At 49.9% G+C, this 24,228-nt stretch overlaps 2 protein-coding genes across 2 annotated transcripts; both read right to left on the bottom strand.

Annotated features, from left to right (window-relative positions):
- Positions 1-308: 308 nt before the first annotated feature.
- LOC309797430 (dipeptidase 2-like) lies at positions 309-11,872 on the bottom strand (the record flags this gene model as incomplete). The annotated part of the gene is made up of 9 exons (XM_082645970.1): positions 11,832-11,872; positions 11,336-11,505; positions 10,955-11,074; positions 10,590-10,731; positions 10,219-10,288; positions 9,922-10,098; positions 9,462-9,542; positions 4,560-4,582; positions 309-471 (listed from the first exon to the last, which is right to left on the bottom strand). Exons 1-9 carry the CDS (start codon positions 11,855-11,857, stop codon positions 309-311), a joined length of 972 nt encoding a protein of 323 aa, XP_082502096.1. The 5' UTR covers positions 11,858-11,872.
- A 9,581-nt stretch (positions 11,873-21,453) lies between these two features.
- Positions 21,454-23,930, bottom strand: LOC309797429 (dipeptidase 2-like; the record flags this gene model as incomplete). The annotated part of the gene is made up of 7 exons (XM_082645969.1): positions 23,890-23,930; positions 23,394-23,563; positions 23,013-23,132; positions 22,648-22,789; positions 22,277-22,346; positions 21,980-22,156; positions 21,454-21,600 (listed from the first exon to the last, which is right to left on the bottom strand). The coding sequence occupies exons 1-7, from the start codon at positions 23,913-23,915 to the stop codon at positions 21,454-21,456; spliced, it is 852 nt and encodes a 283-aa protein (XP_082502095.1). The 5' UTR covers positions 23,916-23,930.
- Positions 23,931-24,228: the final 298 nt, after the last annotated feature.

The raw sequence follows: 24,228 nt of genomic DNA, 5'->3' as shown, positions 1-24,228 counted from the left end.
CCAGCGTCGCGGCCTCGCGAGGGGGGCGGTTTGAGGGAGGGGATACAGAGTCTCAGGACCCTCGCAGAGAGCCGCGATCCGGCAAGCCCAGAAGCCACAGGGCAGCAGTGCCCTCCCGCCCCCTGCTCACAGGCAGCTCCTGCGGGCTAAGCTGGCCTCTGCGGAGAGCCCACTCGCCTCCCATCGTGGGTTCCCTCCACCCCTGCCCCTCTTCCCACTCCCACTGCTCCGAGGGGGCGCCCTAGGTTGCTCTCCCCGGCCTGTAACCTTCCTGTCCAAGCTGGGGTGCTTCTCTCAGAGGGCCACCTTCAGCCCGAGGCCTCCCGGGAGCACACCTCATCCCCATCTGCCTGCAGCCGGCCCCGCCCACCCTGAGGGCTGCGTGCCAGTGCCTCTGTGGCCACAAGTGCTCTGGGCTCCCGGTTTCCCGGGACTGGGCCATGAGGGCTTGTGTGGGGGAAGAGATAGTTTCTGGAAATGGGGGGGTGGGGGGTAACCATGTGAGCTCTGGTTTCAGGAAGGGGTCCTCTGCCCCCGACCTTCTCTCTCCACCTACTTGACTCCCCACCCTGCATGACCATTCTCTGGGGACTTCAACTAGCGCCTGGGAACTATCAGGAACCTCCCCCACTTCTGTCAGCCAGCCTCAGGAAAGAGCGCCCTCAGGAGTCGCTACACCTCCCCAGGGCCTGAATAGAGGGACTTTGGGGATGTGAACTGAACGACCTTCTGGGGAGAGTCAGCGACCCTTTTACTCAACAGAGCAGGAAGCCAGTCAGCAGGCTATTTGAGTGGAAGGGAATGAAGTGATTTCCATGGCAGCAGAGTCCCCACCGCAGCAATCTTCCTCCCAGAGCTGCTGGCTGACCTTCTGGCCAGGATCCCTCCTACCTCAGCGTGGAAGGCCCGGCCTCGTGGAGAAGTATAGGTTCTGAGGAAAGACCTGGCACCTGGGTTCTGCTGCTACACTTGCCTTATCTCGTGGCCCTTGTGGCTCTAGCTTTCCCAGAAACCTCAAGGGCTTAAGTGCCTGTGCTTACTCAGAGGCTGCACGCCATTCCCCATTGCCAGCCTCAGGCCCTCCCCCTAGCTGCCTCCTCTAGAGACCCCCTCTCCTCAACACACACACACACACACACACACACACACACACACACACACACACACTCTCTCTCTCTCTCTCTCTCTCTCTCTCTCTCTCTCTCTCTCTCTGGGGATGTGCCTTCTCACAGAAGCTCAACCACAGAGATGCTTTAGGGACTGTGCCCAAACTCCTTCATCCCCAGCCTCTCAAGTTTTTGCTGTGATCCCTGGCACCCCCTGGAGCTGTTCCACCTTTGGAACCTTTCCCAGGTGGCAGGAGTGCCTAGCACAGGGCTAGTGACCTAAGTCTGAGCACTGGCGACCCTAGAAATGTGTTACACACAAACATTTTATTGAGCAGTAAGGGACCCCACTGGGGACAGAAAGGGCTGGCAGTAAAGGAGCATGTGAACCTCGGGGCAGGGTGCATGCTGCTTGACTCTCCATCCTGTTCTTGCTTCAGGGAGCAGGTCCACCATGCTCCAATCGCCGGTTTTTGGGTCTGGAGCAGCCCAGCTCTTCGTCCGAACTTTCTGAAGAGTGCTTTCGTTTGGGCGCACGTCTGGGGACTGGCTTCACTGCTTCCACCTTTGCTGGTGGGGCCAAAGGAACATCCCCGTAGGCCCGGTAGCCACCAACCAGGCAGTATGTCTCCCCATGCCAGCCCAACTGCGTTTCTCCACACCCTCGGTAGAGGACATGGTAGTGCCCGGGTGTGGGAGGACAAACGGGAGCCACTGCTGCTGCAAAGAAAATCAGAACTGATCAGTCACTTGTGCTGTGCACAGTCTCCTGCCACAATTTCCCCCTCTCATGTCTCTCCCAGTTTCTGGCTGAAGACCTTTAATCTACTTGACATCCAAAACACAGCCTTGGCCCATCACCTCTATGAGTCCCTAGAGAAGGGACACTGGCTGCAAAAGCAATCCCTAGCGCCTACGGCTGCAGCAGATGAGGAAGTCTCTTCACCGTTTCCAGGGAAAACAGTAGAACCCGAAAGAAATTGCACTCATGATCCTCTCCATCTCTCCCTTCCACAACAGAGAAAACATTTCTTGCAGTCTGTCACTTCTGAGGCTTTAATGGAAATGTCTTTCAAGTTTTGGAAAGAAATAATCTAATACAAATTTGTTAAGAACCCCTCTCACCTTGGCAACCCCTCTTGGGCCCCAGTTATACCGCCTGTTTCAACCACACTGAACTCTAGCCCTCTGGTACTTTTATCTAGATTAGAACAAGGCTGAATACTGAGGCAGAGTGATCAGGAGACTCAGAACCGGGGTCTGGGTACCAAGTCTAGGCTCACATCAACGCAGCCTCCTGGGACACCATCTCCTCAGCCCTCCCGTCTCATTAGCACTTCATCACCCCCCCCTTCATTCTTCCGGTCTTCCCATCAATATGGCACCACCCTGTCCCCGAGTACTCAGCAACTCAGTATGGGATGTGTCTGAGAGGACCGATAGAGATGTCTGCATGACAGCACAGAGGTGCCTGGGTTTGAAGGTGTGCTTCTAATTGTGGCCCTGTTCCTCAAACTGCTCCATTTACCGTTTGCCAACAAAAATGCACTTGTCTTTTGCTAAGAGGCCATTCAGGAAAGGGTCTGAATGGAAGCATCCTGTAGCCCAAAGGGGAAGGCTACATTATAAAGCTTAGAACCGTCCTGCACACTTGTCCAGGGATGACCTTTCACTTGTCCTCAGCAGTGAGCCCTGTGGGTCCCTGAAGGTGTCCCAGGTCACTGGTATTACTTACATGTGGGAGTGTGCTCAGTTGTACATAGTTGGCAGGCCCCACAAAAACATGTGCCAGCCAGGTGAGGTGGATTGTATCCCATACCTCCTGTGGAGGTGGCCGGTCTGGGTGTACCTGCTGCACTGCCCAGCCAGGGAACAGAGCACAGGGTTGAGTATATATAGCCTATGAAGTCAGACATTGTCTCTGATAGTCAGAGAAACTTCCCTACCAGTCCTCCACCAGATACGAATCTGTTTGGTTGTCAGTTACCATGGAATCTGTTACCGTGGAATCTGTGAGAAGGCCTGTGAGGGCATCACTACCCAGTGAGGTCATATATGGAACCTGTGACTTGAGGGGCAGGCTTCAGGAGGAGGGGCAGTTTTGTGGAGGAGAACAGGGTAGAGGCAGAGGTACTCTGCCTGGCCCCTCACAGCTGGGCCTCCCCACCAATGCCGTAGTCTAGTAGACACCCCAGGTGGGGCGTGCTGGTGGTCTGGCACAGCCCCAGGGGCCACAGGAGGGCAAGAGAGACCCACATTCTGTGATTGGCTTGAGAGGCAAGATTAAGGTAAGAGACAGCTAGGTTGTATGGCACTTAGCCTAAGAGGCAGAGATTTGTGTGGACAGGGGAATCAGGGAAGGCTCCTTTGCAGTGGGCCTGAAGGACAAGTGAGATTTGGACCCATGGGGAAGAGAGGGAAGACATTCCAGTTTGGAAGAATAAAAGCAAAGACACACTCTTCTCGACCTTGTCCTGCCCCCAATATAAATTCATCGCACCCTGAAATTTTTACAACTGAGGACTTAAAGAAACCAAGAGGTTAAGGGGCCTTCGCAGTGGTACACAGGTAGTGGAGAGGTGTTCTGCTCAATGGTTAGGTTCATGTCGGGGCTCCGGGTTTACAGCTGATAGGAATATGAGGACAAGCTCCTGCCATTTCAAACATTTCCAAGTGATACTGAGAGAGATGTTAAAGGTGCAAAATGCGGGTGCTGAATGACCTCACAAAGTGGGAATGGTGGGCCCATTTGAACATGAAATTGAAAACAAATTCATGACAAAAGGACATAATACAAAATGACAACATAATCACTCCAGGCCCCTCTCCCCTAGAAGTAAAAGTCATTAGAATCCTCTGTCTCTCCACCATGAAAGGATGAGATAAAGACTCAGCAGCAGCCCCCGTGAGAAACATGGTCAACAGTGTGAAGAGGTGTTACTCAGACGATTTGGTCCGCCTCAGAGAAGGAAAGAGACAACTCTGCCCTTAGCCTGATCAGGCCCACAGGAAGCAAGCACATTTGGGGCAGCCTCTGATAGCGTGGCAATGAGAGAGAACCTTCTTTAGGAGGGGGACTCCCTGTTGCCCGACCCCCACCCTGAAAAAGCAAAGATGGGACATTCGTTTAATGGGGCTGTTGCAGAGGCGTTGTTCCCAGGAGGTAGAGACTGCTTCGACTACCATTTTAGAGGTTGGGCCACCGTGGTTGAGAAGCACAGCACCTTCTCTTCCTAAACTGCTTGAATCAGCGGGTACACGTTAGGACAGACGAAGTCAGGCCTCATTGGAGCGGACTGCCTTTGGGAGTGGTAGAATGTAAACTGTGAAAGGGAATGCTCTGGAGGAGGTTTGTCATGGCAGGTGGGCCAGCATGAGACCATTCAGATTCTCCACGGCTCCAGAGATTACTTGACTGGGAGCATCCCTGTGATGTGGCGGGGGGACTCCTACCTTAACAGGACCTGGCTGGGCATCTGGGGAAGGCGGAATAAACGGTTTATTAACTTACGAGAGCGAGAGACTCACAAAAGCACCGAGAAAGACTTGTACCTGGATTCTTGAGCCAACCCTAAGAAAACTTATCTAGATCTGGAGTAGGGCTCGGGAGGCTGCACTTTTAAGCTTCCTGGGCAGTCCCACCACAGTGGTCCATGGATAGAGTGACCAAATTATTGTGAGTTCTTGGTTGCTTTGGGGAGTCAAAGTGGGCAATATTAAAAACTGCAGCAGGCATACGTATAAACAGGGAATATTCAAGGCAAACAGAGGTGTATAGTTATTCTGTGCATGAATCAGGTTTGGGAAGAGCTAGCCTGGTGGTTAAAGAACACAACCCTTATGACAGACAGACCAGATTCTGTCCTACTTACTTGTGTGATTTTTGACCAAGTTCTTTTATCCTTCTGACTGTTTCTTCATATGGAAAAGAGCGATGGCTGTACATTTAGCACAATATTCTCTTTTGGCAAAAGTTGCTCTGGGTCCATTTGTGTTCTCCGCAACTGAATCCTTTCCAGTGTGCAAGCATTTTTAAGTTGTTTGGTGAAGTATTACATTGGACTTTCAACTGTTCATTACTTTGGGCAAAGCTTATGTAGTGCTGCAGAGACTAGAACCCATGCAGAGGTAGTGAGAGGATGTTATAAGCTTATTCTGCCGGTTGATACAAAAGTTTAACCTTTTCTCCTCTTCCTCCACCTGCCGCCAAGACATGAGAAAGAAGGCAGAGCCTGGAAATGCACACCAGGCAATACTTCTGTGTCAGTTTGCCTTTTATTCCTCTGCCAGTACTTCCCAGAGAGATTTCACCAAAAGTGCCTAAGCTTGCCATGGCCATTGTTGTGAAGGAAGTTTCTCTCTATTGCTAGTCACATCCCCTTTTCCTTCTCCTGGGGACTTAATGGATGTTTGGGGGCAGGAACTAAAATTTAAACTAAAAGGTAAAAAACAAAAAAACAAAAAACAAAACAAAAGAAAAAACAAGTGTTCTTTTTGTAACATCTTTATTGGAGTATAATGGCTTTACAATGGTGTGTTAGTTTCTGCTTTATACCAAAGTGAATCAGTTATACATAAGTTCCTATATCTTTCCCTCTTGCATCTCCCTCACTCCCACCCTCCCTATCCCACCCCTCTAGGTGGTCACAAAGCACCGAGCTGATCTCTCTGTGCTATGCGGCTGCTTCCCACTAGCTATCCATTTTACGTTTGGTAGTGTATATATGTCCATGCCACTCTCTCACTTTGTCATGGCTTACCCTTCGCCCTCCCCATATCCCCAAGTCCATTCTCTAGTAGGTCTGTGTCTTTATTCCTGTCTTACCCCTAGGTTCTTCATGACATTTTTTTTCTTAAATTCCATATATATATATGTGTTAGCATACGGTATTTGTCTTTGTCTTTCTGACTTCCTTCACTCTGTATGACAGACTCTAGGTCCATCCGCCTCATTACAAATAGCTCAATTTCGTTTCTTTTTATGGCTGAGTAATATTCCACTGAATATGTGTGTCACATCTTCTTTATCCATTCATCTGACGATGGACACTGAGGTTGTTTCCATCTCCTGGCTATTGTAAATAGAGCTGCAATGAACATTTTGGTACATGACTCCTTTTGAATTCTGGTTTTCTCAGTGTATAGGCCCAGTAGTGGGATTGCTGGGTCATATGGTAGTTCTATTTGTAGTTTTTTTAAGGAACCTCCATACTGCTCTCCCTAGTGGCTGTACCAATTTCCACTCCCACCAACAGTGTAGGAGCGTTCCGTTTTCTCCACATCCTCTCCAGCATTTATTGTTTGTAGATTTTTTGATGATGGCCATTCTGACCGGTGTGAGGTGATACCTCCTTGTAGTGTTGATTTGCATTTCTCTCATAATTCGTGATGTTGAGCATCTTTTCACGTGTTTGTTGGCCATCTTTGGAGAAATGTCTGTTTAGGTCTTCCGTCCATGGTTTCATTGGGTTGTTTTTTTTGATATTGATCTGCATGAGTTGCTTATATAGTTTACAAATTTATTTATGTTTATATTTTTTGGAGATGAATCCCTTGTCAGTTGCTTCGTTTGCAACTATTTTCTCCCATTCTGAGGGTTGTCAGAGTCCAGAGTCTTGAGTGTTCCCCCAGTATCCAACTTGGACAAGTGTACAAATAGTGGTGGTCTAAATGATGTAGAGAGATGAATAGTGGAAGTAAGTATTGAAGGTAAAATTAATCGTTCAGTAACATCACATAATTAATTTTAAGTGTCCATGTTATACTTGGGCAGAGTTGTTCAGTTGGCAATTAGTTAAGTTTGTAAGAGACTCAGGAGAGAGAGATGTAAGTTTTAGGTCAAGATCTGTGATATATATGGTGGCTGGAATCACAAGAGTAGATGAGACCATCTATCAAGGGCAGAAGAGAGCTTCTGAGAAATACACATCTCTTGGCAGAGGGCAGAGTGAGAGTGCCCAGTGAAAGAGATAAGGATGTCCAGAGGCAGGAGGAAGAAGTAGCAGGTTAAGATGCTACTGTTGTGAAGGTGAAAGATTTTTCTGAGATGCCAAGTTTGATCAACAAAATCAACTATTGCTGAAAGGTGACAGAATGACCAAACAATATTCACTCAGTTTAATCACAAACTAAATGTTGGTGAATGCAATTCCAGTGCAGATAAGTAAGAAGAAAAGAGCAAAATTGTGTGAGTCACGAGGTACATAAAGATAAGAAAATACAGACAATGAGAATAAATACAAGTTTTGATAAACTGCACTGTGAAATTAGGAAGAGAGAAAAGGTAACTAGAGAATTACTTGGCATCAAGCAAGAGTAATTTTTAATGGGAGGGAGGCAGCTTTTTAATGGGAGGGGGCCAAAATACAATCGCTAAAGAGGAAAACCTTAACAATACCAATGAGGTGGGAAAATGAATGGAAGATACTGAGGAAGTGAGACTAGGTATTTATACACTATGTCGAAAAGCTCTTCTTGGACGTAAAGAGAAGAAGGTAGTTTGGGGTGTTTTTGCTTTATAGTCTGTGTTTTCTCTGTGAAATAAAAGTTTGATGGGAGGTGATGTCACCTCGAGATAGCACTCATCAAATATCCTATGTGCTTATCTACATTTTTCATCCTCCTTTGTAGTTCAACTGTTTTCCTTTGATTCGTTGTGGCCAGTGGCAAAGAAGCAGAATCAAGTGTATCACTTCTGAGCTGAGGTCATTAGGAGCCAGTGTCCCTCTTGTCTGGTCCTCTGCTATTGTGACATGGGAGGTCAAATAGTCCAGATGAGGTGGCTGCAAGATGGATCAGGACCATGTGATCTGTAAGGGCTTTACTCAGTAGAGAAATAACGTACTCGTATTTTCCACTGAGATTCCTGTGTTCAATAGATCTGCCTGTGAGAGCTCAGAGAGCATAGCGAAGGCTGAAATGACAAAGAGGGAGAGATGTTGGTAACAGATGGAAGGCGCCTGGCAGATAATATATTAAATGGTAAACAAAGCTGCTGGAGTAAGAGAGAGAGTATATAAGAGATGAGAAGAAGGCCAACTGTATGTAGTATCTGACGCTAAGGAGTGAGGAGAGAAACAACTGAAAACTAAAAATAAAAAGAATGATCAGAAAGAAGCTAGGTGGTATGCCAACAGAAATCATAAGATTGCTATAAAACATAAAGGAAGGTAGTTTTAAAAGAAGCACCATCTAATGGAGTCAGTTGTTTCCCAAAGGCAAAATGCTATGGGAACTGAAAATAAAGCATCTGACTGGATGGCTAAACTTTTATGAACAAAAGTGGAACCACTTCAGGAAAGTCATGGGAGAAGACGCTGTGTTACAGTGGGGAGAGTAATCAATATATTGTGAGGAAAGGTGCCTTCATTTGCAAGAAATGCCAATTAAGAAGTGAAGACAGCATTTAAAGGGAAGGGATAATGTAAGAAAATTAAAAAAAAAATTTAAGGAAACTTGAATAACTCGTAGACAAAGAGGGAGGTATTAGTGAAAGACTGAAAATCAGAGAAAGCTATCTTAAGTTGTTGTTATGGACTGAATTGTGTCCCCCGAAAAATTATATGTTGAAGCCCCTCCTAAGTTGACTGTAGAAGATAGGAGATAGGTCCTTTAGGGAGGTAACTGAAGTTAACTGAAGTCATAAGGGTGAGGTAATAATCTGACAGGGACTGATGGTGTCCTTATAAGAAGGGGAATAGATTCCAGAGATCTCTCTCCCTCTGCTCGTAGAGGAAAGGCCGTGTGAGGACACTGCAAGAAGACAGCCGTCAGCAAGCCAGGAAGATTGTTCTCACCAGAAACCAATTCTTATGGTATTCAGTACCTTAATCTTGGACTTCCACCCTCCAGAACTGTGAGAAAATAAATTTCTGCTGTGGAAGTCGTTCAGTCTATAGTATTTCACTATAACAGCCCAACCAGACTAATACAGACCTTTATGTACACTGCAATATACAGAAGCTAAACAGTGATTGTGAGCCTGAGATTACATCTTGAACAGAAGTGTAATGACCCTTGTGGTACTCACAACTTCACGAATTTTGTCAGAAAGATGTGAAAAAAAGTCAGTCAACCAACGGTTCTGATAGTGGATATTTTCTTTATGTGTTTGACATAAAGCAGTGTCTGACAGCCTCCCTGATACCCATCCGTATCGCAGTTTTGATTCTGTGGCTCCAGTTCCACATGGCACCAAGGTGCTGTGTACTGTCCATTCTTGGGTTTTTGGGTGCTGTACCTATTGCCAATAGGTGGGTCAAACCACTGGGGCTCTTCTGAAGTCCTCCCTAAATTTGGACCCAGCTTCAGCTCCAAATCCGAGTTTTCAGAGAGCCCAGGGTGAGGCTCGCCTGCCACAGTAGACACGTTGGCTAACGGGTTGCACTGCAGCACCCACTCGGACAAGGGCACCATCACGATGCCACCGTTCTTCTTCTGTAGGGGCGGACCCGTGGCCAGTCAGCTTGGCCCCCAGCACAGCCAGCTGCCTGTTCACTCTCTCGGCCCCTGTGAGGAAGGTGTTCAGCCCTGGCTTTGAGGTCAGAGTCATCTCCTCTCTGGGTTTGTGTGAATGGAGGAGCCGCAGCCCTGGTCTGGGTGGTGTGTTGGCCCTGGGTTTCCGGGTTTGGAGGAGTATCTTACCACCTAGACCCCCACCTAGGGCTGAAGAGTTCAGGGGCTGTGGACCGTGGGTTTTGGGGGCAGAAGATATTTAACCTGGCGTTTGAGGAAATGGAGGGAGAAGAGGCTCAGGTTCAAGGGCTCCTGGTTTGAATCTCTTGCTTTAGGTTTGAGGGCCAGGGCAGTCTCTCACCAGAAGCTGCAGGATATCATCAGGAACATTGCGAGTGTTCTTGCACATACCCCGGGCAGCTGAGTGGGAGAAGATGACAGGTGCCTGTGACACTTGTAGGGCTCGCCGTGCCGCAGCATCCGAGACATGGGCCAAGTCCACCATCATGCCCAGGCGGTTCATTTCTGCCACCACCTTCTGCAGGGACAGGATGGGGAGAGGGCATGAGGGCTGCATTTATCTTGTGTGTATTTATCTGTAGGGAACAGGCAGGGCTGTACATTCATGTGGGGCAGGGTATGGAAGCCGGGTCCTTACCTCGCCAAAGCTGGTGAGCCGACTGACATTGCTGTAGAAGGGGTGGATACCCTTTGCTGAGCTCTGTGCCCTGCAGGATGGCCAGGAGGCAGTCTGACTGGTGGCCATGACTTGGCTACAAGAGCGTAGAAAGAGGTTGTGTCGAACCGTCTACACCTGCAACTCCCTGATGCAAGAGGAGGGACCCAAACTGGGCTGTGCCTGGCAGTAGGAGGGCCCTTCTGGGGATTCAGTCTTGTTCTGCAAACCTCCATTCCCCTCCCAACCCCAGGTTCAGGGCTGGATCCCAGGGATAAACTTGCTTTGGGCCCCAGCGTGATCTTGGGCAGATCCCTGCCTCACTGGGCCCTTACCATCTGCACTGTGCTCACCAGGGCGTGTTGCAGGTGTGGGTGAGTGTCACGTAGCGCACACCCAGCGCATAGAAGGTACGCAAGATGGAGAGGCTCCTGTCCAGTGAGTGGCCGCCCTCCACACCAATGAGGCTAGCCAACTTCCGGGTATTGTTGAGAGCTGGGGGCAGGTAGGTCAGATGATCATTTTCAGAGGCAGGGGTAGCTAACTGAAGTCCCTAACACCTACCACGACCAGTCTCTTTACCATTTTGTTTTGTTTTTTTGGCCGTGCCACGCAGCATGAGGGCTCTTAGTTCCCCCACCGGGGATCCAACCCGAGGCCCCTGCAGTGGAAGCGTGGAGTCTTCACCTCTGGACTACCAGGGAAGTCCCCCGGCTACCTTTAACTGAGGTCACAAGCTCCAGCTCAGAATAGGAGGCACACATGGGGCAGATGAGGTGAACTTGCTCCAGGGTGAGGCGCACAGCATCGCGTTCGTGGGTCCGGCATGGGACGTAGGCTCACCAGAACTGAGGGAAGGCAAGGGCTTAGTTTGGGCTTTGGAGCTCCTTGGGCTTCTCATAGCCTCCTCAGCTGGCACAACACTCAGTGTGCCCAGAAGTCCCATGTAATGCGTTGCTTTTTCTGTGGTACTTGGATGCCCGTCAGGTTGGCTCACTGTGACCCCTGTTCCCCCAGCATCCATGGCATGGCACTTTCTAGGTCACTATGGTAACTTAGTTCCAATGTGACTAACCTGTGGTCTCTGAGGCCCCCAAACTGCCCCACATTCCCCAGCAGCCATGGTGGCACCTTGTGTGTCCCTGGGCACCCACGAGATCATTTTTCAGCCTGTCCACGCTGGTCTGGCCATGGCTGAAATTGCGCAGATTAACATCCTGTAGCCCGTGGTGGTAAAACTGCCTCAGGACCAGGGGCATGTCGTTGTGGCTGGAGGGAGGTCAAGGCAAATAGGTGGGCTCCTTAGGTCTTGGGATGAGGCAGGACACATTGCCTGGCCTGGGCCAGCCTGTGGGTCCCCCACCTCCCACTGTCACACAGACTATACTAGGAGCAGCTGAGGCCTGGGCTGAGGGGTTCCCACCAGGGAGGGGATGACAGAGAAGGGGAAGGGCATCCATAGATGATGGAGAGGACATCCAGGGGTGGTGGGAGGGAGCCTCCCCACTAGCTCTGCATGCTCCGGACCTCCTGCCCTGCCCGGGGCCAGGCTAGGCCCCCAGCGGCCCCCAGCAGCCGGCACACACTGCAGCCACCCGTCCACAAGCGGGAAGTCCCGCATCAGGGCCCGCGTGCGCTCCCGCGGACTTGGGGTTCTGGAGGTGCCCGGCGTGGTCTTCACGGGTAACCGGCCGCAGCAGCAGACCCAGCAGGAGCAGCAGACACAGCAGAGGCCGCTGGCTGAGTGCGCGGGGACCATCGAGGCGGGCAGAGGCGGGTCTGCGAGGGGCGGGCAGTGGGGTTCTGCCTGTCGACACAGGGCACCCAGCGTCGTGGCCTCGCGAGGGGGGCGGTTTGAGGGAGGGGATACAGAGTCACAGGACCCTCGCAGAGAGCCGCGATCCGGGAAGCCCAGAAGCCACAGGGCAGCAGTGCCCTCCCGCCCCCTGCTCACAGGCAGCTCCTGCGGGCTAAGCTGGCCTCTGCGGAGAGCCCACTCGCCTCCCATCGCGGGTTCCCTCCACCCCTGCCCCTCTTCCCACTCCCACTGCTCCGAGGGGGCGCCCTAGGTTGCTCTCCCCGGCCTGTAACCTTCCTGTCCAAGCTGGGGTGCTTCTCTCAGAGGGCCACCTTCAGCCCGAGGCCTCCCGGGAGCACACCTCATCCCCATCTGCCTGCAGCCGGCCCCGCCCACCCTGAGGGCTGCATGCCAGTGCCTCTGTGGCCACAAGTGCTCTGGGCTCCCGGTTTCCCGGGACTGGGCCATGAGGGCTTGTGTGGGGGAAGAGATAGTTTCTGGAAATGGGGGGATGGGGGGTAACCATGTGAGCTCTGGATTCAGGAAGGGGTCCTCTGCCCCCGACCTTCTCTCTCCACCTACTTGACTCCCCAACCTGCATGACCATTCTCTGGGGACTTCAACTAGCGCCTGGGAACTATCAGGAACCTCCCCCACTTCTGTCAGCCAGCCTCAGGAAAGAGCGCCCTCAGGAGTCGCTACACCTCCCCAGGGCCTGAATAGAGGGACTTTGGGGATGTGAACTGAACGACCTTCTGGGGAGAGTCAGCGACCCTTTTACTCAACAGAGCAGGAAGCCAGTCAGCAGGCTATTTGAGTGGAAGGAAATGAAGTGATTTCCATGGCAGCAGAGTCCCCACCGCAGCAATCTTCCTCCCAGAGCTGCTGGCTGACCTTCTGGCCAGGATCCCTCCTACCTCAGCGTGGAAGGCCCGGCCTCGTGGAGAAGTATAGGTTCTGAGGAAAGACCTGGCACCTGGGTTCTGCTGCTACACTTGCCTTATCTCGTGGCCCTTGTGGCTCTAGCTTTCCCAGAAACCTCAAGGGCTTAAGTGCCTGTGCTTACTCAGAGGCTGCACGCCATTCCCCATTGCCAGCCTCAGGCCCTCCCCCTAGCTGCCTCCTCTAGAGACCCCCTCTCCTCAACACACACACACACACACACACACACACACACACACACTCTCTCTCTCTCTCTCTCTCTCTCTCTCTCTCTCTCTCTCTCTCTCTCTCTGGGGATGTGCCTTCTCACAGAAGCTCAACCACAGAGATGCTTTAGGGACTGTGCCCAAACTCCTTCATCCCCAGCCTCTCAAGTTTTTGCTGTGATCCCTGGCACCCCCTGGAGCTGTTCCACCTTTGGAACCTTTCCCAGGTGGCAGGAGTGCCTAGCACAGGGGTAGTGACCTAAGTCTGAGCACTGGCGACCCTAGAAATGTGTTACACACAAACATTTTATTGAGCAGTAAGGGACCCCACTGGGGACAGAAAGGGCTGGCAGTAAAGGAGCATGTGAACCTCGGGGCAGGGTGCATGCTGCTTGACTCTCCATCCTGTTCTTGCTTCAGGGAGCAGGTCCACCATGCTCCAATCGCCGGTTTTTGGGTCTGGAGCAGCCCAGCTCTTCGTCCGAACTTTCTGAAGAGTGCTTTCGTTTGGGCGCACGTCTGGGGACTGGCTTCACTGCTTCCACCTTTGCTGGTGGGGCCAAAGGAACATCCCCGTAGGCCCGGTAGCCACCAACCAGGCAGTATGTCTCCCCATGCCAGCCCAACTGCGTTTCTCCACACCCTCGGTAGAGGACATGGTAGTGCCCGGGTGTGGGAGGACAAACGGGAGCCACTGCTGCTGCAAAGAAAATCAGAACTGATCAGTCACTTGTGCTGTGCACAGTCTCCTGCCACAATTTCCCCCTCTCATGTCTCTCCCAGTTTCTGGCTGAAGACCTTTAATCTACTTGACATCCAAAACACAGCCTTGGCCCATCACCTCTATGAGTCCCTAGAGAAGGGACACTGGCTGCAAAAGCAATCCCTAGCGCCTACGGCTGCAGCAGATGAGGAAGTCTCTTCACCGTTTCCAGGGAAAACAGTAGAACCCGAAAGAAATTGCACTCATGATCCTCTCCATCTCTCCCTTCCACAACAGAGAAAACATTTCTTGCAGTCTGTCACTTCTGAGGCTTTAATGGAAATGTCTTTCAAGTTTTGGAAAGAAATAATCTAATACAAATTTGTTAAGAACCCCTCTCACCTTGGCAACCCCTCTTGGGCCCCAGTTATACCGCCTGTTTCAACCACACTGAACTCTAGCCCTCTGGTACTTTTATCTAGATTAGAACAAGGCTAAATACTGAGGCAGAGTGATCAGGAGACTCAGAACCGGGGTCTGGGTACCAAGTCTAGGCTCACATCAACGCAGCCTCCTGGGACACCATCTCCTCAGCCCTCCCGTCTCATTAGCACTTCATCACCCCCCCCCCTTCATTCTTCCGGTCTTCCCATCAATATGGCACCACCCTGTCCCCGAGTACTCAGCAACTCAGTATGGGATGTGTCTGAGAGGACCGATAGAGATGTCTGCATGACAGCACAGAGGTGCCTGGGTTTGAAGGTGTGCTTCTAATTGTGGCCCTGTTCCTCAAACTGCTCCATTTACCGTTTGCCAACAAAAATGCACTTGTCTTTTGCTAAGAGGCCATTCAGGAAAGGGCCTGAATGGAAGCATCCTGTAGCCCAAAGGGGAAGGCTACATTATAAAGCTTAGAACCGTCCTGCACACTTGTCCAGGGATGACCTTTCACTTGTCCTCAGCAGTGAGCCCTGTGGGTCCCTGAAGGTGTCCCAGGTCACTGGTATTACTTACATGTGGGAGTGTGCTCAGTTGTACATAGTTGGCAGGCCCCACAAAAACATGTGCCAGCCACGTGAGGTGGATTGTATCCCATACCTCCTGTGGAGGTGGCCGGTCTGGGTGTACCTGCTGCACTGCCCAGCCAGGGAACAGAGCACAGGGTTGAGTATATATAGCCTATGAAGTCAGACATTGTCTCTGATAGTCAGAGAAACTTCCCTACCAGTCCTCCACCAGATACGAATCTGTTTGGTTGTCAGTTACCATGGAATCTGTTACCGTGGAATCTGTGAGAAGGCCTGTGAGGGCATCACTACCCAGTGAGGTCATATATGGAACCTGTGACTTGAGGGGCAGGCTTCAGGAGGAGGGGCAGTTTTGTGGAGGAGAACAGGGTAGAGGCAGAGGTACTCTGCCTGGCCCCTCACAGCTGGGCCTCCCCACCAATGCCGTAGTCTAGTAGACACCCCAGGTGGGGCGTGCTGGTGGTCTGGCACAGCCCCAGGGGCCACAGGAGGGCAAGAGAGACCCACATTCTGTGATTGGCTTGAGAGGCAAGATTAAGGTAAGAGACAGCTAGGTTGTATGGCACTTAGCCTAAGAGGCAGAGATTTGTGTGGACAGGGGAATCAGGGAAGGCTCCTTTGCAGTGGGCCTGAAGGACAAGTGAGATTTGGACCCATGGGGAAGAGAGGGAAGACATTCCAGTTTGGAAGAATAAAAGCAAAGACACACTCTTCTCGACCTTGTCCTGCCCCCAATATAAATTCATCGCACCCTGAAATTTTTACAACTGAGGACTTAAAGAAACCAAGAGGTTAAGGGGCCTTCGCAGTGGTACACAGGTAGTGGAGAGGTGTCCTGCTCAATGGTTAGGTTCATGTCGGGGCTCCGGGTTTACAGCTGATAGGAATATGAGGACAAGCTCCTGCCATTTCAAACATTTCCAAGTGATACTGAGAGAGATGTTAAAGGTGCAAAATGCGGGTGCTGAATGACCTCACAAAGTGGGAATGGTGGGCCCATTTGAACATGAAATTGAAAACAAATTCATGACAAAAGGACATAATACAAAATGACAACATAATCACTCCAGGCCCCTCTCCCCTAGAAGTAAAAGTCATTAGAATCCTCTGTCTCTCCACCATGAAAGGATGAGATAAAGACTCAGCAGCAGCCCCCGTGAGAAACATGGTCAACAGTGTGAAGAGGTGTTACTCAGACGATTTGGTCCGCCTCAGAGAAGGAAAGAGACAACTCTGCCCTTAGCCTGATCAGGCCCACAGGAAGCAAGCACATTTGGGGCAGCCTCTGATAGTGTGGCAATGAGAGAGAACCTTCTTTAGGAGGGGGACTCCCTGTTGCCCGACCCCCACCCTGAAAAAGCAAAGATGGGACACTCGTTTAATGGGGCTGTTGCAGAGGCGTTGTTCCCAGGAGGTAGAGACTGCTTCGACTACCATTTTAGAGGTTGGGCCACCGTGGTTGAGAAGCACAGCACCTTCTCTTCCTAAACTGCTTGAATCAGCGGGTACACGTTAGGACAGACGAAGTCAGGCCTCATTGGAGCGGACTGCCTTTGGGAGTGGTAGAATGTAAACTGTGAAAGGGAATGCTCTGGAGGAGGTTTGTCATGGCAGGTGGGCCAGCATGAGACCATTCAGATTCTCCACGGCTCCAGAGATTACTTGACTGGGAGCATCCCTGTGATGTGGCGGGGGGACTCCTACCTTAACAGGACCTGGCTGGGCATCTGGGGAAGGCGGAATAAACGGTTTATTAACTTACGAGAGCGAGAGACTCACAAAAGCACCGAGAAAGACTTGTACCTGGATTCTTGAGCCAACCCTAAGAAAACTTATCTAGATCTGGAGTAGGGCTCGGGAGGCTGCACTTTTAAGCTTCCTGGGCAGTCCCACCACAGTGGTCCATGGATAGAGTGACCAAATTATTGTGAGTTCTTGGTTGCTTTGGGGAGTCAAAGTGGGCAATATTAAAAACTGCAGCAGGCATACGTATAAACAGGGAATATTCAAGGCAAACAGAGGTGTATAGTTATTCTGTGCATGAATCAGGTTTGGGAAGAGCTAGCCTGGTGGTTAAAGAACACAACCCTTATGACAGACAGACCAGATTCTGTCCTACTTACTTGTGTGATTTTTGACCAAGTTCTTTTATCCTTCTGACTGTTTCTTCATATGGAAAAGAGCGATGGCTGTACATTTAGCACAATATTCTCTTTTGGCAAAAGTTGCTCTGGGTCCATTTGTGTTCTCCGCAACTGAATCCTTTCCAGTGTGCAAGCATTTTTAAGTTGTTTGGTGAAGTATTACATTGGACTTTCAACTGTTCATTACTTTGGGCAAAGCTTATGTAGTGCTGCAGAGACTAGAACCCATGCAGAGGTAGTGAGAGGATGTTATAAGCTTATTCTGCCGGTTGATACAAAAGTTTAACCTTTTCTCCTCTTCCTCCACCTGCCGCCAAGACATGAGAAAGAAGGCAGAGCCTGGAAATGCACACCAGGCAATACTTCTGTGTCAGTTTGCCTTTTATTCCTCTGCCAGTACTTCCCAGAGAGATTTCACCAAAAGTGCCTAAGCTTGCCATGGCCATTGTTGTGAAGGAAGTTTCTCTCTATTGCTAGTCACATCCCCTTTTCCTTCTCCTGGGGACTTAATGGATGTTTGGGGGCAGGAACTAAAATTTAAACTAAAAGGTAAAAAACAAAAAAACAAAAAACAAAACAAAAGAAAAAACAAGTGTTCTTTTTGTAACATCTTTATTGGAGTATAATGGCTTTACAATGGTGTGTTAGTTTCTGCTTTATACCAAAGTGAATCAGTTATACATAAGTTCCTATATCTTTCCCTCTTGCATCTCCCTCACTCCCACCCTCCCTATCCCACCCCTCTAGGTGGTCACAAAGCACCGAGCTGATCTCTCTGTGCTATGCGGCTGCTTCCCACTAGCTATCCATTTTACGTTTGGTAGTGTACATATGTCCATGCCACTCTCTCACTTTGTCATGGCTTACCCTTCGCCCTCCCCATATCCCCAAGTCCATTCTCTAGTAGGTCTGTGTCTTTATTCCTGTCTTACCCCTAGGTTCTTCATGACATTTTTTTTCTTAAATTCCATATATATATGTGTGTTAGCATACGGTATTTGTCTTTGTCTTTCTGACTTCCTTCACTCTGTATGACAGACTCTAGGTCCATCCGCCTCATTACAAATAGCTCAATTTCGTTTCTTTTTATGGCTGAGTAATATTCCACTGAATATGTGTGTCACATCTTCTTTATCCATTCATCTGACGATGGACACTGAGGTTGTTTCCATCTCCTGGCTATTGTAAATAGAGCTGCAATGAACATTTTGGTACATGACTCCTTTTGAATTCTGGTTTTCTCAGGGTATAGGCCCAGTAGTGGGATTGCTGGGTCATATGGTAGTTCTATTTGTAGTTTTTTTAAGGAACCTCCATACTGCTCTCCCTAGTGGCTGTACCAATTTCCACTCCCACCAACAGTGTAGGAGCGTTCCGTTTTCTCCACATCCTCTCCAGCATTTATTGTTTGTAGATTTTTTGATGATGGCCATTCTGACCGGTGTGAGGTGATACCTCCTTGTAGTGTTGATTTGCATTTCTCTCATAATTCGTGATGTTGAGCATCTTTTCACGTGTTTGTTGGCCATCTTTGGAGAAATGTCTGTTTAGGTCTTCCGTCCATTGTTTCATTGGGTTGTTTTTTTTGATATTGATCTGCATGAGTTGCTTATATAGTTTACAAATTTATTTATGTTTATATTTTTTGGAGATGAATCCCTTGTCAGTTGCTTCGTTTGCAACTATTTTCTCCCATTCTGAGGGTTGTCAGAGTCCAGAGTCTTGAGTGTTCCCCCAGTATCCAACTTGGACAAGTGTACAAATAGTGGTGGTCTAAATGATGTAGAGAGATGAATAGTGGAAGTTAAGTATTGAAGGTAAAATTAATCGTTCAGTAACATCACATAATTAATTTTAAGTGTCCATGTTATACTTGGGCAGAGTTGTTCAGTTGGCAATTAGTTAAGTTTGTAAGAGACTCAGGAGAGAGAGATGTAAGTTTTAGGTCAAGATCTGTGATATATATGGTGGCTGGAATCACAAGAGTAGATGAGACCATCTATCAAGGGCAGAAGAGAGCTTCTGAGAAATACACATCTCTTGGCAGAGGGCAGAGTGAGAGTGCCCAGTGAAAGAGATAAGGATGTCCAGAGGCAGGAGGAAGAAGTAGCAGGTTAAGATGCTACTGTTGTGAAGGTGAAAGATTTTTCTGAGATGCCAAGTTTGATCAACAAAATCAACTATTGCTGAAAGGTGACAGAATGACCAAACAATATTCACTCAGTTTAATCACAAACTAAATGTTGGTGAATGCAATTCCAGTGCAGATAAGTAAGAAGAAAAGAGCAAAATTGTGTGAGTCACGAGGTACATAAAGATAAGAAAATACAGACAATGAGAATAAATACAAGTTTTGATAAACTGCACTGTGAAATTAGGAAGAGAGAAAAGGTAACTAGAGAATTACTTGGCATCAAGCAAGAGTAATTTTTAATGGGAGGGAGGCAGCTTTTTAATGGGAGGGGGCCAAAATACAATCGCTAAAGAGGAAAACCTTAACAATACCAATGAGGTGGGAAAATGAATGGAAGATACTGAGGAAGTGAGACTAGGTATTTATACACTATGTCGAAAAGCTCTTCTTGGACGTAAAGAGAAGAAGGTAGTTTGGGGTGTTTTTGCTTTATAGTCTGTGTTTTCTCTGTGAAATAAAAGTTTGATGGGAGGTGATGTCACCTCGAGATAGCACTCATCAAATATCCTATGTGCTTATCTACATTTTTCATCCTCCTTTGTAGTTCAACTGTTTTCCTTTGATTCGTTGTGGCCAGTGGCAAAGAAGCAGAATCAAGTGTATCACTTCTGAGCTGAGGTCATTAGGAGCCAGTGTCCCTCTTGTCTGGTCCTCTGCTATTGTGACATGGGAGGTCAAATAGTCCAGATGAGGTGGCTGCAAGATGGATCAGGACCATGTGATCTGTAAGGGCTTTACTCAGTAGAGAAATAACGTACTCGTATTTTCCACTGAGATTCCTGTGTTCAATAGATCTGCCTGTGAGAGCTCAGAGAGCATAGCGAAGGCTGAAATGACAAAGAGGGAGAGATGTTGGTAACAGATGGAAGGCGCCTGGCAGATAATATATTAAATGGTAAACAAAGCTGCTGGAGTAAGAGAGAGAGTATATAAGAGATGAGAAGAAGGCCAACTGTATGTAGTATCTGACGCTAAGGAGTGAGGAGAGAAACAACTGAAAACTAAAAATAAAAAGAATGATCAGAAAGAAGCTAGGTGGTATGCCAACAGAAATCATAAGATTGCTATAAAACATAAAGGAAGGTAGTTTTAAAAGAAGCACCATCTAATGGAGTCAGTTGTTTCCCAAAGGCAAAATGCTATGGGAACTGAAAATAAAGCATCTGACTGGATGGCTAAACTTTTATGAACAAAAGTGGAACCACTTCAGGAAAGTCATGGGAGAAGACGCTGTGTTACAGTGGGGAGAGTAATCAATATATTGTGAGGAAAGGTGCCTTCATTTGCAAGAAATGCCAATTAAGAAGTGAAGACAGCATTTAAAGGGAAGGGATAATGTAAGAAAATTAAAAAAAAAATTTAAGGAAACTTGAATAACTCGTAGACAAAGAGGGAGGTATTAGTGAAAGACTGAAAATCAGAGAAAGCTATCTTAAGTTGTTGTTATGGACTGAATTGTGTCCCCCGAAAAATTATATGTTGAAGCCCCTCCTAAGTTGACTGTAGAAGATAGGAGATAGGTCCTTTAGGGAGGTAACTGAAGTTAACTGAAGTCATAAGGGTGAGGTAATAATCTGACAGGGACTGATGGTGTCCTTATAAGAAGGGGAATAGATTCCAGAGATCTCTCTCCCTCTGCTCGTAGAGGAAAGGCCGTGTGAGGACACTGCAAGAAGACAGCCGTCAGCAAGCCAGGAAGATTGTTCTCACCAGAAACCAATTCTTATGGTATTCAGTACCTTAATCTTGGACTTCCACCCTCCAGAACTGTGAGAAAATAAATTTCTGCTGTGGAAGTCGTTCAGTCTATAGTATTTCACTATAACAGCCCAACCAGACTAATACAGACCTTTATGTACACTGCAATATACAGAAGCTAAACAGTGATTGTGAGCCTGAGATTACATCTTGAACAGAAGTGTAATGACGCTTGTGGTACTCACAACTTCACGAATTTTGTCAGAAAGATGTGAAAAAAAGTCAGTCAACCAACGGTTCTGATAGTGGATATTTTCTTTATGTGTTTGACATAAAGCAGTGTCTGACAGCCTCCCTGATACCCATCCGTATCGCAGTTTTGATTCTGTGGCTCCAGTTCCACATGGCACCAAGGTGCTGTGTACTGTCCATTCTTGGGTTTTTGGGTGCTGTACCTATTGCCAATAGGTGGGTCAAACCACTGGGGCTCTTCTGAAGTCCTCCCTAAATTTGGACCAGCTTCAGCTCCAAATCCGAGTTTTCAGAGAGCCCAGGGTGAGGCTCGCCTGCCACAGTAGACACGTTGGCTAACGGGTTGCACTGCAGCACCCACTCGGACAAGGGCACCATCACGATGCCACCGTTCTTCCTCTGCAGGGGCGGACCCGTGGACAGTCAGCTTGGCCCCCAGCACAGCCAGCTGCCTGTTCACTCTCTCGGCCCCTGTGAGGAAGGTGTTCAGCCCTGGCTTTGAGGTCAGAGTCATCTCCTCTCTGGGTTTGTGTGAATGGAGGAGCCTCAGCCCTGGTCTGGGTGGTGTGTTGGCCCTGGGTTTCCGGGTTTGGAGGAGTATCTTACCACCTAGACCCCCACCTAGGGCTGAAGAGTTCAGGGGCTGTGGACCGTGGGTTTTGGGGGCAGAAGATATTTAACCTGGCGTTTGAGGAAATGGAGGGAGAAGAGGCTCAGGTTCAAGGGCTCCTGGTTTGAATCTCTTGCTTTAGGTTTGAGGGCCAGGGCAGTCTCTCACCAGAAGCTGCAGGATATCATCAGGAACATTGCGAGTGTTCTTGCACATACCCCGGGCAGCTGAGTGGGAGAAGATGACAGGTGCCTGTGACACTTGTAGGGCTCGCCGTGCCGCAGCATCCGAGACATGGGCCAAGTCCACCATCATGCCCAGGCGGTTCATTTCTGCCACCACCTTCTGCAGGGACAGGATGGGGAGAGGGCATGAGGGCTGCATTTATCTTGTGTGTATTTATCTGTAGGGAACAGGCAGGGCTGTACATTCATGTGGGGCAGGGTATGGAAGCCGGGTCCTTACCTCGCCAAAGCTGGTGAGCCGACTGACATTGCTGTAGAAGGGGTGGATACCCTTTGCTGAGCTCTGTGCCCTGCAGGATGGCCAGGAGGCAGTCTGACTGGTGGCCATGACTTGGCTACAAGAGCGTAGAAAGAGGTTGTGTCGAACCGTCTACACCTGCAACTCCCTGATGCAAGAGGAGGGACCCAAACTGGGCTGTGCCTGGCAGTAGGAGGGCCCTTCTGGGGATTCAGTCTTGTTCTGCAAACCTCCATTCCCCTCCCAACCCCAGGTTCAGGGCTGGATCCCAGGGATAAACTTGCTTTGGGCCCCAGCGTGATCTTGGGCAGATCCCTGCCTCACTGGGCCCTTACCATCTGCACTGTGCTCACCAGGGCGTGTTGCAGGTGTGGGTGAGTGTCACGTAGCGCACACCCAGCGCATAGAAGGTACGCAAGATGGAGAGGCTCCTGTCCAGTGAGTGGCCGCCCTCCACACCAATGAGGCTAGCCAACTTCCGGGTATTGTTGAGAGCTGGGGGCAGGTAGGTCAGATGATCATTTTCAGAGGCAGGGGTAGCTAACTGAAGTCCCTAACACCTACCACGACCAGTCTCTTTACCATTTTGTTTTGTTTTTTTGGCCGTGCCACGCAGCATGAGGGCTCTTAGTTCCCCCACCGGGGATCCAACCCGAGGCCCCTGCAGTGGAAGCGTGGAGTCTTCACCTCTGGACTACCAGGGAAGTCCCCCGGCTACCTTTAACTGAGGTCACAAGCTCCAGCTCAGAATAGGAGGCACACATGGGGCAGATGAGGTGAACTTGCTCCAGGGTGAGGCGCACAGCATCGCGTTCGTGGGTCCGGCATGGGACGTAGGCTCACCAGAACTGAGGGAAGGCAAGGGCTTAGTTTGGGCTTTGGAGCTCCTTGGGCTTCTCATAGCCTCCTCAGCTGGCACAACACTCAGTGTGCCCAGAAGTCCCATGTAATGCGTTGCTTTTTCTGTGGTACTTGGATGCCCGTCAGGTTGGCTCACTGTGACCCCTGTTCCCCCAGCATCCATGGCATGGCACTTTCTAGGTCACTATGGTAACTTAGTTCCAATGTGACTAACCTGTGGTCTCTGAGGCCCCCAAACTGCCCCACATTCCCCAGCAGCCATGGTGGCACCTTGTGTGTCCCTGGGCACCCACGAGATCATTTTTCAGCCTGTCCACGCTGGTCTGGCCATGGCTGAAATTGCGCAGATTAACATCCTGTAGCCCGTGGTGGTAAAACTGCCTCAGGACCAGGGGCATGTCGTTGTGGCTGGAGGGAGGTCAAGGCAAATAGGTGGGCTCCTTAGGTCTTGGGATGAGGCAGGACACATTGCCTGGCCTGGGCCAGCCTGTGGGTCCCCCACCTCCCACTGTCACACAGACTATACTAGGAGCAGCTGAGGCCTGGGCTGAGGGGTTCCCACCAGGGAGGGGATGACAGAGAAGGGGAAGGGCATCCATAGATGATGGAGAGGACATCCAGGGGTGGTGGGAGGGAGCCTCCCCACTAGCTCTGCATGCTCCGGACCTCCTGCCCTGCCCGGGGCCAGGCTAGGCCCCCAGCGGCCCCCAGCAGCCGGCACACACTGCAGCCACCCGTCCACAAGCGGGAAGTCCCGCATCAGGGCCCGCGTGCGCTCCCGCGGACTTGGGGTTCTGGAGGTGCCCGGCGTGGTCTTCACGGGTAACCGGCCGCAGCAGCAGACCCAGCAGGAGCAGCAGACACAGCAGAGGCCGCTGGCTGAGTGCGCGGGGACCATCGAGGCGGGCAGAGGCGGGTCTGCGAGGGGCGGGCAGTGGGGTTCTGCCTGTCGACACAGGGCACCCAGCGTCGTGGCCTCGCGAGGGGGGCGGTTTGAGGGAGGGGATACAGAGTCACAGGACCCTCGCAGAGAGCCGCGATCCGGGAAGCCCAGCAGCCACAGGGCAGCAGTG

Source organism: Mesoplodon mirus, assembly GCF_964341445.2.
Source record: "Mesoplodon mirus genome assembly, contig: HAP1_SCAFFOLD_530, whole genome shotgun sequence".
In the NCBI taxonomy this organism is placed as follows: Eukaryota; Metazoa; Chordata; class Mammalia; order Artiodactyla; family Ziphiidae; genus Mesoplodon; species Mesoplodon mirus.
The sequence above is the reverse complement of the archived record's forward strand: the minus strand, read 5'-3'. Positions and strand labels throughout refer to the sequence as shown.